The sequence below is a fragment of the Nesoenas mayeri genome (assembly GCF_963082525.1).
Source record: "Nesoenas mayeri genome assembly, chromosome: 4".
Classification (NCBI taxonomy): domain Eukaryota; kingdom Metazoa; phylum Chordata; class Aves; order Columbiformes; family Columbidae; genus Nesoenas; species Nesoenas mayeri.
The window spans coordinates 33,555,910-33,571,023 of NC_137540.1; the positions used below are offsets into that span (position 1 = coordinate 33,555,910).

Sequence of the window (15,114 nt, forward strand, 5' to 3'; positions counted from 1 at the left end):
AGAGTATTCACATCTTTCTCTGAAAAACTAAACCTCCATTAGCATTGATGATTACGGACTAATAACAAAGCCAACGACTTACCAATATTGCCTTCTAACAAGCCAGCCTCAGGACATAGTTAATGAGGCATTAGAAGTTTGCCTACCAGAAGTTTATCTAAATTACAACAAAGACCCACCTGTTTGAACAACCAACACCACTCATCGTGCAACAGCACCTCAAAAAGAGCTCTCAGTCATGCTGTAGAAGGACAAACCAAGCCAGTATAATGCAATGTTTATGAAAAATAGATTGCAGTCTTTGCTGTTTACAGCTTCATATCCTGATTGTTACAGTGAATAATCTTCCAATCCCCCCTTTTCAATACCTTTACATCATATAAAAATCAGGTAATACCTACCTAGCAGACTTAAGATAACCATGCACAACAGTATGTAAAAAAATTCAACTACGTTACTGTGCTGGAGCTCTTTTATTCAGCCTTGTATTACAGAAAGAAAAAAGAAATACAGAAAAGTAGTTTCTGTGCAGTAAAGTTCACTGCTAATATAGTTTTATTTTTTTCCTATGGACTGCTTTCAACACTGATTTCCTTTTCGCATTTCTGTCTTTACCTCTCAAGGTCTAACACTTCTTTGTGTTATAATATGTGCAACATTGTTCAGCTATTCTGCCAAGTGTGGAAAAGGCCATTTCTCCTTTAGCATAAAGGCAGAAGCATTTTTTTGTTACAGTCCTTACCAAACTATTTTAAAACTCTTATCAACAGCATAGATTTCCATATCTCTCCATCAATATTTTACTGTAAATGGGGCAAAAGTCCTGTTGATCTACATACAGCTTGGATTCCTTAGCTTAGGAAAGGCACTGAATGAAAGAGAACTATAAAAGAAAATAACACTTGAAATATGAAAGTATGATTAGCTTTTATCTTTCAACTACCACCTTCCATAAATAAACTTTATTACAGTTCAACCATTATTAATTTCAATTTTTTCAGATAAGAAAGCAATTCACATGCAGTAAATGATTTTTATGGCTAGACAGGCACAATCATCATAGCAAACATGAATACAATTGCTGAACTTAATATCACATTTTATGGACACAATCAAAATTCTCAAAAATGAGTAAGCTTGCTAGATGTTTCCTTTTTCCAAGCTTTGAATTAATGACAATGGCTTGATCTTGTAAATGTCCATCATGTAATTTTTTCCTAGTGATGAGATCCAATCAATTCTCAACTTCAGTGGAATTCCACATACACAAAGGACAGTTTGAGTACCTTAGTGAACAACTCTTCAATATATCTTTGCATCTTTTACATCTCTCCAAAGTACTGTCAGTGGGAAGTTTAGGGATTAGAGATAGTCAGCTAATAACACATTATTTATAAGGAAGCATTCACACTTAATGAAACAGTAAATACAATAAATTGGAAGTACATAGAACAGTCTGCATTGTAGTTAGCAGCAATTTTAGAATTGCCTTTATATTAAGGACTTGACTAAACCAGGGGCAGAAGTTAACTAAATGTAATCTATTACCACAAATATTAAGTAGTTTACAAAATATCTTTTAGGGTAGACTTCAAGATTCAAAGCACTGAATATCCTGAAAAAGGATGATGGAAATGAGTGAATATAACCAGAAAAAACAGCTACTCATGACTAAAAACTAACATCGTTCTATCTGTCCTTGAAGCCTTAAGCCAGTCAAGGAACGCAGTAGAGGCAATTTTATATATATGTATGTATATACATATATAAAGGTGCTGCAATTAATTTATAAAACCATTTATTTAAAAAAAAAAAAAAAGTGCATATTCCAGAGTTGTCTTCTAAGATCCTGAAAATAGGCTGGGGTGACAGGACTTAGAAATCAAAAGCTATTCTATTCCATACTCAGTAGCAACCTCTGGGTGCAGATGCACATTCCAAAAACAGATGGAGTGAACCAGCTGCAGCCACACAGATGAGATATTATCCCTCAGTAGAGCACATCAGCCTCATCCAAACTGCACTTCGGGCTATGATCTGCAGGTTCAACAGCCCCTGTCGCCTGGAATTAAATTTAAGTAGGAACAGCTGATATGTAGAAGAGCGGGGAAGACTCCTTTCTTCCCAAACCTGAGAAAATGAAAGTGAAAAGTAAATATCATTTGCCATGTTACCTAGCATTAGTTGATCTTCATATGTGCATGCAAGATTACTATTTAATCTATACACTATTTGATTTATTGAACATTTGGGGACCTGTTTAGCAAACTGCTAACCCACTTGTAATACTGTCTAAATAGTTTTAGCTCCAATGTTCACCACTACTTGTCCAAGACAACTCCAAACATGAGAATCTTTCTTTTTAAACAACTGCAGAGAATATATTCTCATCTGAAATACAAATTCTGAACATAAATATTACTGAGTACTTCCTGAAAGTGAAAAAATCTGAACAAGTCAAACTAACCAGAGAAGCTACCTCAATAAACACAATTAGAACAAACATATATTAGCATTCACATAAAAATGTCAGAATAAACAACATGCAAGTGCATGTAACTACAAATTTGAGTGATTTTAAAGACCATCTATTAGGCAACCACTGTTAGAAATGAATGTAGTGCTGTTAAAGTTGTCCATGAGAAAACTGAGCCTCCACTCTACAGTGAAGTATTTTAAACTGTGTCAGATTAATCAGAATCATTAACAAGATTTGGGTTGTTGGTTGTTTTTTGTTTGTTTGTTTTGTTGGGGTTTTTTTTCTTTGTTTGTTTGTTTTTTCAATAAGATAAACCAGTTTTATGGAAGGGCATTGGTCCAACCCTGAGACAGTATTCTTAATGATAACATTGCAGATTCCCAAACTTAATCTCAAAGAGAAGCTACAGATCCTGTAAAACTAAGATAGCATTAGGTGTACCACAGGAACATCATCGGTTTCTTTCTCTAATGCAAAGAACTAACCAAGTCCAAATTTTGGTAAGGTAATTACATTAAAAGCAGTAACAATATGGAAATGTATAATAACTGCTTCATCAAGTATTATCACTGCACAATACCTTCACATGCATCTTGACTAATGAAACCAGAGTTTTGTATGATTGTTGCTGATAAGGCAAGCACATGCTTTAGAAATATGTTTATATTTCAACTTGAGAACTACACAAAACCAACTTTCCCCCCATAAACAGTAAGATAATTTTGTAAATCATGTAGACATTTAAGTAACAGAGCTCTCTTTACTGGAACACTCACTTCACAGAGGGGTGGCACTCTTGAGGTGCTAGGTAAGATCGAAGATGATCTCAGTGGTCTCTCCTGAAGCGAAAGTTGATGAACTCAAAAATTCTCTGCCAGCCCTATTTGGGCTCAGCCTACCATGTCCACACACACACTACTCCTTGCGGGTACTAAGAAGAGATGTAAAATAAAGATCCCCAATAAATAAACCAAAAAGATGGCTGTTCTCAACATCTTATGCCAATCTTTATAAAGAATCAGTACAGATTGCTGAAAGACTCCACTGGCAAAGACCCTTAGAGGTAAAGATATTGTTTGTCACAAATTCAATCTCCATTTCAGACAAAATATCTACAACATTGCATAACCACTAGAGGTAAGTACTTTGTGAATTTCTATACCAGCAAGCATTATGAGAAATACAGTCAGTGCTTAGAAATCTTTAGAGTATTTCAGGTTTTAGTCTTTAGTCTGACTATAAATTTGCGGTGCTCCTGGGGGCTGGGTATTTTTGAATTACACAAAAAGAAGAAAGTAGGTCCAACAAGAATCCTTAGCCATATTTTTAAAAACAGCATTTAGGTAAAGTCATATACAACAGTTTCATCTCCTTGTCTAGAAAGCATATTTGTTATGGAGTCATTACTTGTTAGCTTTCAGTTACAAGCCTTTACTTCACTTTGAGGACCACTGTAGTTATACAAGCAATAGAAATTTTTGCAGGCCTGTGTCTTCCCGTGTAACAACAGACACACTAAGCAGTAAGACACTGAAGCCTTGAGATATTAAGACAGCCCAAATAACATAAATACAAACCTTTTACAATCTACAATGTGACATTCATTGAATCACTTTTTGAAGGACTTCTTCAAATACTGTATAATCACATATATACACTTTCCAAGTTACAAATATTTTTTCACAGGCACAGTATCAAGCATCTAAAAGATGGGCCAATGTCTTACTATTTAGTGCTGCATATACAAATAGGTAGCTTCACCCAAGTACAGTGAATTACAACTAACTCCAAACTTGCACTGAGTAGTCAACTTCATTCTGAAAAGATCTGCAGATTTTACTGCATGAAGTTATGAAAGGTAGTTGAAGTTGCATTGATAATACCAGAGACGAGCAAACACGTCTCATGAGAAAGACAGCACCCCATAGTAGCCAGCCCTTCCTCAAACTTGAGAGAATTGTCCATACATAAGTTTGCTTTTACATTGGAGTATATAAATAACCCTGCAGAATGTATTGTAGCATGCAAAAGTTAACATTCCACTTTCTCAGTACTCTCTGACAAATGACGAAATGAGTCACGAGGGTGTTGTGAGCTGACGCACTGTACATATAATGTTCTATGCTTCAATTCGGTCCCATATAAGTTTCTGTGAGTAGCACAGTTGAACTTGGATCAGAGTTGCTTCTGTTCTGTGCAAACCTATTTATAACAACAGCGCAGGGAGCCAAAACGGTTGCTTTGTAATTAGCTTTGGCATGTTTGAATCCATAAGGAAACTTAGTTTATTTTCCCTGGGAAAGCTACAAAGTTCCACTACAGCTTTACAGTGTAACCAGGCGGATCAAGAAAGGACCCTCATTCACCTCAAAAAGCTCAAATTATACTACTGAATTGTTCTGCTGTTACTTGGCTTTACTCTGAATGCACTAGACTGTTTGAAAACATTGTTTCTGAGAATTTGTCATTCGTAGTGTCAAAGCCATTATTGCAGAAAAAGAAAGTCTTGTTGAGGGCAAAATTCAGCCAAGATGACTGTAAAGCCTAATCCACACCTTTGAATTTGTATTGAATATCCATCACATAAACATCTTGTAAATTACCCAATTTGTTTACATGGTGCTGTAGCTTTTTATGACTTTTCCATAAAGAAGTTATAACATCCATTCCTTTTATTTTGTTTTAGAGCATTTGAATGAGCCCCAGAACCACAAGTAAGTGAAACAGACTCTTTGCAGATGGAAGTGGCCTCATTTAACTCACCACTACCGGTGAAATAGTCAAAATAACACTTTCAGTTTGGAAGTGCCATACCTTCACACACAGCAAAAGAATTTCCTGCGCCATATGTCTTTTTTAATTGTATAATATGAGTGCCGGTTTCCTGTTAATCAGAGGAGGAACATGGAACCCCCAGGACTTGTGCCTCTGATGGGTTTGCACAAATGGGAAGGCAGTCAAATGGTTACACAATGAAGTACACCAAGAAAAAAAAAAAAAAAGAATAGTAGTTTAAAAATAAAATTAACAAAACAAGACACCACCAAAACAAAACCACTTTTCAGATACTCTAGTTGCTATCATGCAATGGCTTATCCAAAGCAGCTCCCATAATAAGAGTTTAATAAAAGACTAGACAACTGAACTTTCTGGAAAAGGCTATAGCTAAAGATAGTTGAAATAATAAATATTATTCATTATTTCACAAATCTCTTCCAGCACAGTAATTTTCCCATTTCATGTGCTTTTAAACAAATGATGCTTTAAAAATTGCATAGAGAGATTAACAGCTATGGATTGATGTGGAAAGTGTCTCCAAGATCATTTTTCCAGAGTAAACTACTCTTCAAATATAACACTCCCTGGTATTTTACACCTGCACTTTTCCTTTGCAGAAAATCATGACTTTGCTGATACGTGCCAAACGGAGTAATGATTTAAAGATGTAGAATAGCAAAACTACAAAAAGGGTACCACTCCTTTACCTTGTGCTGCCTGAACCTAGTTTGAAGCCCATTTATCAGATTACAGGACCAATTCCCTAACAACTGCAGCATCTAACCTCTGCCTCCCCGCCTCCTTACATAATTTATTGCCAATACATAATCAGAATATTAAAGCTAAAGCAATGAAAAAAGAAATTAAACATACAGGAAACACAAGGAGCATTTTTTCCTCTTCCCGAGACATTCTCTGATTTTTTGTTTGTTTGTTTGTTTTGGTTTTTTTTTGTTTTCTGAGGCAGACTTAATATTTCAAGAAAAGACACGTAAAAGCAATAAGGGAGTTCAAATCCAGCATTGAAAGTTATCACTACCTATGCCGGAGATCTGCTGAAAGCTTGGGACACCTCCCTTACTTTCCTTCAGGAAAACAGTAGTATCCTAGGGAATGTAAAAAGGGAGTTAGATAACTAACACCATTCTCCATATAGAAAACAGAGTACTAAAAATTTCAAAGAAAAGGTTTCTACTTCCAGCCACAGGGCTGGCAAGGTGTGAGTCCAGAGGGAAGAATCTGCCTCCCTGTCACTGCCTGGTCCTCCCCCTGGCTTTATTCAGAACCAGTGCATACCTCACACTTCATGTAAATAAATCAGTACAACCATGATCAAACTGAGCTCTGCATACTGTTTTAATACAGTTAATAATTGGTTTCAACAAACGCAAGGAGAAATTTCAGTGTTTGGGGCTTTTGGGAAGCAGAAGAAGAGTTGCACTTCACCCTAGAAAATGTCCTTAAAACAGCTGTGTTTATAACAATACCTTGAATGAATTTACCACAAAACACAAGATTAATGAATAATTTATGAGGATTAATTCACAAAAAGGCACATTATCACTGAAAAAAGGTGTTACGGGCTACTCCCCTGCAACTCTCCCATTCTCACTAGTATAAAAGGATGCCACTACACAGTAAATACACTTTGAACATTTCCTTATATCATGTGCAAATGCTGTTTCTGCCTGTATTGTGTTGGACTGCAGTACCTGGGATGTTAACTCATATTGTCTTTCCCCACCCCCAAACGCCTGCATATGAAAGTGACAGTAAGAGTGGGGGCAAAAAACAAAACAAAACACAACAACAACAAAAAACCAAAAACAAAACCAAAACCAAGCAGTGACTAACCCTGTGAACATATTCACCGCAGAGTTAACCTGTATAGTCTCAAATTAGTCCATCTTGAATGAGAATAGTCACACAGGGAAATAATAATCTAATAGCTCAAAGAGACTGAGCTAAATAGCTGATGAGTTCTTTCAACCTGAGTTGTAGCCAGCCCACCTGACAGTCTAGTTGGTGAAAGCACATGGACACAAGCTGAGAGGTGGCACACTCTCGCAGGACTTCAGAGGAATCACAGTGACAAGAAGGCAAGGAGCCCATGAGCCCAGTACAAATGTACGGTCATGCCTATGCATAGTGAATGTCAAAGTCCAAAATTGCAGGCATGCTTAACAAAGGTGGAGTACTTGGAATAGAACTAATTGAACTCAGAAGAAAGACAGGTCTTGCTGATCCTAACACAGAAGGCCTCCAGGAGACAAGGAATTAGTTGAGTTCTCTTCATTCATTTACATTAATTTTGTAATAGCTCTTATATTCTCTCTGTATAAGACTTTCTCCATATTGGTCTATACAACCCTGGCTTGTTTCACCCAGCTGACCAACATCTATAGAAACTGATCATGTTATGAAAACCTGTAGAGGTGCTACTGTACATGTGCTCCATAAGATGGAGTATATCCACATTAAAAAAAAAAAAAAAAAAAAGCAAACAAACAAACAAAACCCAACCCAAACAAAAACCCCACCTACTTGGCATTCTGTAGGATCATGAAATTCAGCACAAACAACCCAATGCAATCCTGGGTCTATGTTTATAAAGTCTCAGTAGAGCATATCGAAAAGATCAGAAGAGAGATAAACCTTAAGGCTAGGACATCTACAGATGGCGGCACGAATAAATTTCCCTGGCATTTCCACCTTAAAATAACATCCTACAATATAACGAAGCCTCTGGAAAACGTAACTTTGTATTTTAGCTTCACAGTAGCACATTATAAATTTTTCACTCACCTACTTGAATAAAAACATTTAACATTCAAGCTGCAAAAGTTCTCCCCTAAAGGGAATGACAGGCCAGAGTAAGTCTTAATGTACAATTAATTTCTCAGAAACTTCAAAACAACTAAGCACTCATACAGATAGCTAAGTGCTACTATAATAACTGTGTTTCTATGTGTTAGCTTTACTCATGTTCTCTTGTGTAACTTTTTCTAACTCTCACAGGTTTCCGCTAGAAGACTACTTATGTACAGGTCGACTCCCAGGACATTGACACACCAGGAAGTGTATTTTCCATGACATGCACTTCGTGACTGAAAAGCAAAGGCATGGCTCTCTGGTAAAGCCAAGAGCTATCTGTAAAGCAATTGAAGAGGCTCATTTCCAGCTAAGGGAAGTGGGCTTGCACAGTGCATCCTCTTTCTAGTAATCAGGAACTGCCAGACATGGCAAAAACCAAAAGCAGCAACTACCCAACAGCAACAAAAACCCCACAAACCACTCCGCTATAATGCACAGCCGCTGCTGTAGGATGCAAATCAGTACTTCACTATTACATGTTGACTATGTAATAATCAGATTCTAAGGGTTTGGATAAAATTAGAAGATATAACAGACATTCTGTTCACATGAAAACAAAGTTCAACATAAGCCTTTCTGTAGAACAGCTGTCAGTGTCTCAAGGTATACCCTGTGCTTCTTCTCCGTTATAAAATCCTGTATCTAAGAGAAAAACAAACTAAAAATCCCCTAACAATATGACATAAAGCTTTGATGTCTGATATTAAAATCTAATAAGGACTAGTTACTGCAAAAATAAGATCTTTGCAGGTTTTTGCCTTAAATTCCATTCAAGATACTTAACAAAGATCCGGAAAGGTTGGAATGCCTACATACTGGGGACAAGTAGCAAACGATCTGTGCTTTTAAAACCCTTTTACCTAACAGAAGACACTGAGAGAAGCAGTAGGACAAAGGGGAAATCCCAAGCAGCACTCTGCTAAGTAGCAGACAATATGCCTGCAGTCAACTACAAAGGCAAAAAAACAGGTTTTAAAACTTTCTTCCACTGCAATTTATTGGGGTGTTGAAGAAGAACTCTAATTTGCCATGATCTTTTGCTTAAAGTCAAAAAAGGATGTCACACAATTCTCCATTCTCCAGAAAAAGGGCTTGAAAGCATTTCAAAACAAGTCTTGGACTAAACAGAAATAGATTAAACTTGAGAAAAATTGCATCGCTGTCAAATTTCCCTTTAGATGACACATGCTCATATTTTATACTTCCTTATCTTCTCAAAATGAAGAAAATTTCTGCTACCCAGCAGTAGTCAGCAGACTGTACTGGCACACATTAATTCAACTAGAGGCAGCAGAGGTGGTGCCGATTCACACTGCTTTAACGTACGTTGGTTTATAAGAGATAATTTTACAGTCAAATGATTGCACTCAAGCAGAAGCATGGACCTTCCCATCTGCAAGGATTCGATGAGCTGCATCAGTTGGACATCCACACATCCTTTTGGGTGTTTCAGCCTGAGTCAAATGAACTTAATCAGAAACTCTACATTGTGATGGTGTTCCCGTCCCTGAAAAAGCTGGAAGCTCCCTTTGGAGATACAGGAACCCGGAAATCCTCTGGGTGGTTGTGAGGAGGACTGGCACAGGCCTCTGGTACTGCAGCTACTCACTCAGTTCCAGTTGCATCCACCAGCTTTTCCCAAGGGTGGCCTGAGATACACAAGTCTCAAACTTTGTTGGTTTTGGTTGGTTGGTTTTGTTTGTTTGAGGGTTTTTTTGTTTGTTTTTAGTGACATAAATCTAGCTTGTTTTAGAAGATTTAAGAAATATATTCTGTAGTGATCAATTAGTGAAACTTATTACTAAGAGTTTATATTCATGCAAGTGAAGGAAAAACAAAACAAAAGGACCCCAACACAACAAAACCCCCCACAACTTAGAAGAACTTGTGGTCTATCAAAATATAGATATTAACTGGTATATCACCCATGCTGCAGGACTGACAGAAATCAAATAAGTGCTTTGGTTTTATAAGATTTACTTCAGCAACTCTATTTACTGTTCATTCATACTTGAAACTGACTGCAGGAAAAATAATATTTCTAACTATTTTGTCCTGATGAGTTGCTAACTGACCTCAGTTTCTTGGCCTTCTGAAGTAATTCATTACTGCATTTTAAATGTACATGCCACATAAACTATACACTTCATTGGTCATGGCACCTGTTAGTAGTTTTTACAATATTTTCTATAAAGCCATCTTCATATTTCTCATAGAAATCAAAACAGCTGATAGCTTAGCAAAATTACTTAAGCATTTATCACATCTTGCCTTAAGACAGCCAAGAAAACAGAACTTAGATTCTCCTGCCATCTCATGTTGTAGTCAAATCTAGATTAAATAAATATGACATAAGCAGGTGCACTCAGACCACCAGGGTTAAGTCATCAGAATAAAGTCATTCACATCACTCAGTCATCAACAGGTCCCTCAGATGTTGCTGAAACTACAGAAGCAGGATGAAGATACTATATAAAAACAGCACTCAAAAGTAGGAAATGTAGCAAGAAACATAACAGAAAGAAGAAATAAGTACACCATTCAAGTAATCAAATTCAATAAGTGAGAGTTTTGTTCCTCAAACAAAACTGAGTGATCAATTTTTCTTGACTCTTTCCTTCAATATGGAAAAATGGTAATAAAGATATCAGACAGCCATAAGAGAACTGATAAAGCCACCTAAGTATGAAAAACCCTTCAAAGCATAATCTATTTTTCAACATGACAAAGAACTGTAGAAAGGAAATCCATCCAGATAAATGGGAGCCATCACTATGCGCACCATTTACTGCTACTTCCGTTTCTGGAAAATTGTTGCATAAACTTATTTGATCATTCAGATGAATATTTACTCAGTTGAATTACAAATAAAAACATTAAAGATAAATACACATCTTTCAAGGAAATCACATAAAACCCCTTACTGTCAGGCACAGTTTACAAATAAAACCTGTTCTTAGAGAAAAATCTGACTATAATGGAGGGCCAATACAAACAAGGAGGTAGTTTTAAGCAGTTTCAAATAGAGCTATGCTGGCCCCACAACAACCATCACACTGAATTCCTAAGGAGTAGCAGCAAAATAATGTGTTCTAAGAACATCTAATTTACAATTATGAAGAAATATTTACACTAGGCAATTACCACCTAAAATGACACTTGCTATGCAGCAGAAACAAGAGAACTTCTTATGTCTCCATTTAGTAAATAAATTAAGTAAAATTGTAATTTTGAAGTTATTAATCACTTAGCAAATAAATAACAATTACAAAAAAAAAAAAAAAAGAATCCTTAAGCACATGCTTACCTTTGTAATATAAGTAATTCCACTGATTTAAGAACTATTTATAGACATCTTCAGTATTACCTTGAAGCAATAGCTACAGCACCTGCATGCACAGTTGAGTAACACTGTAATCCAGTCTACTGCAAAACTTCTTGGCCACTTAGCAGTTTTACAAGTAGAGGACAGAATTTTTATTTGTAGACTGCATGAGTGCAAAATCTCCCTCTCTCCTGACCAAGGATTATTTGGCATGAAAACAGCAATATCTCATTCTCATACTCCAGGGAGTTTTAACCTGCCCCTAGCTAAAAACTATACGATCTTTAGATTGCAGCAGAGTGTAAAAATCACTCTAATTAAATCAAGTAAGAACTGGTTTTACCAGTGTTACTGATCCCCCAAATAATTAAATCAGTTAAGAAAAATCAGGGATTGGTACTTAGCTATACTTAAACCTGTGCTATTTTTTAAAATAAGGTTTGGAACTGAACAACTAGAAAGCAAACTTCAAGCAAGCTACAAGAAGAACCTGGACTGTTGTAAGTATAAACTACCACAGAATGCAGTTTCAGTGCACTTAAAAAACAAACAAACAAACAAACAAAAAAACCCAACCAAACAAAAAACACCCAAAAAATCAAAAATCACAAAAACCTGTTGTCGCATTTGTTCTAATATATCATGACTGTATCTTAGAGCATGCCAAATGGCATTGCAAAACAGTTGAACTTGACCTAAGGCAGCTACATTTCTGATATATGTGAGTAGAATCTAGTGTGTGGTGTCACACCAATTTTGCTTCTATGCCTTATGGTCTACCTTTTACACTTTATTGTTGTGCTCCTATTGTTGGATGCTGTTGGCCTTTCACAGCCCAGCTGTATTATCCTGTACCAAACCTCTCAGGGCAGATCGGCAGCATAGCAGGTTTCTTTCCAGTCCTGACAAAGTTAAAGCAAAGCAATGGTAATTCTCTGTATGTTGATGTGTTTCATAAGCACACCATGCAAATTTAACAGAAGGCAGCATAACAGCATGAGAGTTTAGCATATTAGCACCAGGTCCATTTTGTCACAAAGTGGTGCCCTAAAGCCTTTAAATGCCAGGTAAACTGAGAGGGGGCAGAAAGTGAGTGGTTTCTTTCCTCACACAGAGGAGATACTTTCCTGAACTGGGCACAAAGTCTGACTAGTTTCCTACCAGAATAGCCGAGTCTCCAACTCTTTTGATCACTTTCCCCTAGCCTTCACAGTTGCTCCGATTAGAGATTGATCCCTGTGCTGCTCTATTCATCAGCAGCTCTGGTGGTTCGCAGGTGCTGTATATCATCACATCAGCAGGCCACAGCAGCATTCATCTCACCCTGCTAAATTCACCAGTGCACTGCATGCCCTTTTTATCCATTCACAAAGCACTTGCAGAGGTCTCTGAAACTTTGCTTTCTATTAAAAGATATGATGTAGAATACTTTTATCTGAGGAGTTCCAAGTTCAAAGTTGAGAGAATTGAATTAGCCTCGAATCTGCGTTTCTGCTTTATTTCATGCAGTTCAGAGACTTTTGAGAGCTCCCAGCTTGGCCAAAAAAAGTGTTGTTTTTTTGCCCAGGGAGAAAGCTCGTTCTAGCTGACATGCCAAGGACTAAACTTTTCACACTCCCCTCTTACATTAAACACCGAGGTTGCCATGAACGTATACTAACAGCCTTAATTTTAGATATTCTGCACTGTGTGGTTTCATGCAGCATATAACGTTTCAGTTTGCAAAAGATTCTTTAAAATGACTTCATAATAACAGATCAAGAGGAAAGGCACTTAAAAATCTGAATAATGTAAATCATATGGAGTTCAGAGGCTAAGCAAATTACACACCCCGAAGCTGCCCTTGCTGTATGAAAGAAGTCTTTCTCTAGCTCTGGGCAGCTCCAGCCCAGGGGAACTTGCATTTGAGAGTTTTCTAAACATTTCAGGTACACTTGAAAGTTGAAAGTAATTCCCATTTCCTAGGCAGGATTAGTTCGCTTCCAGCCTGTGCAAAATACCACTCATTCACGCACAGACACAACCCTCCCCCCACCCCGAGAGCGAAGCATTTAGGGTACAAAGGTGCGCGGGTCGTTTTGTTTTAGTTTTTTTTTTTGGAGGGGGGCGGAATTTTGCACCTCCGACCGCAGACAAGGGAGCCCCCGTGCTGGCTCCGGGCTCCCTCCGGCCGCTGCCCTTTTACCCACAGCGCTCCCCTGACGGCGGCGGGCAAACACCCGGCTGCCGAGCCCAGCTCATCCCAGCCCGGCCACGGAGCTCCCCCACCCGCGGCCGCCCTCCCTCCGCGGCGCCGGGCAGCCCCGCGGGCGGGCGGGCGGGCTGGCGAGCTCCGCACCGCTCCGCGCCGGCCGGGCGCCCGCCCCCGCCCTGCCCCGGGGCTGCGCGGCGGAGCTGCTGCTCCTTACCGTTCTGCTCCTTGGCGCCGGAGAAGGCGAACTTGCTGCTGAGGTCGGACTCGGCGGCGGCCCCCTGCCTCCGGCCAGCCAGGGCAGATGTCAGCAGGAGCAGCCCGAGGAGGAGCATTGGGCCGGCGGGGCGAGGGGCTCCGGTACTGCAGGCACTGGCGGCGCGGCACCGAGGCCCGGGCGTCTCTCAGCAGCGCCCGGCGCGGGCTGCGCCGCTGGGGAGAAGGCAGCACTGAGCCTGCTCTGGCAGCAGAGAATTGCAGGGTAGTTTCCACATAATCCCATCCAAAACTTTTTCCTAGAGCCCTTTTCTGTGTCTCCAGGTTTTGTTTTTCTTTGCCTTTTTTTTTCTCTCTCTCTCTTAAAAAAAAAAAAAGAAAAAAAAAAGAAAAAAAAAGAAAAAAAGGATCAAAGCAAAATCTGGACCCAGACCAGCTTCCCAAGGACTAAACAATCCGGGGCTGTGCCGGGCGGGGGCTGCAGGAGCTGGGGCTGGTGAGGGCGCGGGGCAGGCAGAGGGGCCGGGAGAGGCGGGGGCGAGCGGGGCCGCTGCTGCCGCGGAGGAGCGCGCACCTGTCAGCCGGCAACCAGCGGCGGGGCGGGGGAGGCTGGCGGGGCGGGCAGGAGGCCGGTGGGCGGGCAGGCCGGCCGCGCTCCCACAGAAATACCTTCCTCGCCCTCGGCAGTCGCGCTGCCAACTCGGGCCCGCGTCCCTCAGCTCCCGCCCGCCCGCCGTCTCTTCACAGCGAGGGCGGCACCTGGCGCGGCCGTTTACGCCCCGGGAAGTTGTCGGTTGGGAAGGAGCCGAGCGGGGCGGCCTCGGCCGCTGCCCCTTTTCTCACGGCCAGGTGGCGGCGCAACAGGTGCTGGGGCGGCGGGGGCAGAGGCTGCCCCCGTTACTCTGTCCCGACCGCCTCACGAAGGCGGCTCCCCCCACCGCCTCCGGTGAGGAACCGGGGTGACCGGGGTCCGGAGCCAATTTGTGTGTTTGATAATTAGGTTGAGACGGTGCTGGGTTCTTATTATTGTAACTGGGTTTCTGCTTGAAAATTGGATGCTTTATACCGGGAACTAAAACACAGAGGGAAGCGTTCGAAAAGACTCTGGCTGCAGATTATTTTTCTTTTGACAGAACTTGCTGTTTCAACCACCCTGAAATGAAACATCTATCATTTACATAAGCAGATGGAAATGGGTTCATCTTTCCACAACTGTCCCTCTCCAGCTGAAATGCTGTGCTTGTACTCAGG

At 39.9% G+C, this 15,114-nt stretch overlaps 1 protein-coding gene across 1 annotated transcript in view; it reads right to left on the reverse strand.

Annotated features, from left to right (window-relative positions):
* The window catches only part of PDGFC (platelet derived growth factor C), a gene marked incomplete at its 3' end in the record, with an annotated part of 131,232 nt that extends 116,337 nt beyond the window's left edge, over nt 1-14,895 (reverse strand). Inside the window, exon 1 of the mRNA XM_080343628.1 lies at nt 13,865-14,895. Coding sequence (XP_080199754.1) covers nt 13,865-13,982 — 118 coding nt within the window. The 5' untranslated portion in view covers nt 13,983-14,895. The remainder of the gene's footprint in view (nt 1-13,864) is intronic.
* Nucleotides 14,896-15,114: the final 219 nt, after the last annotated feature.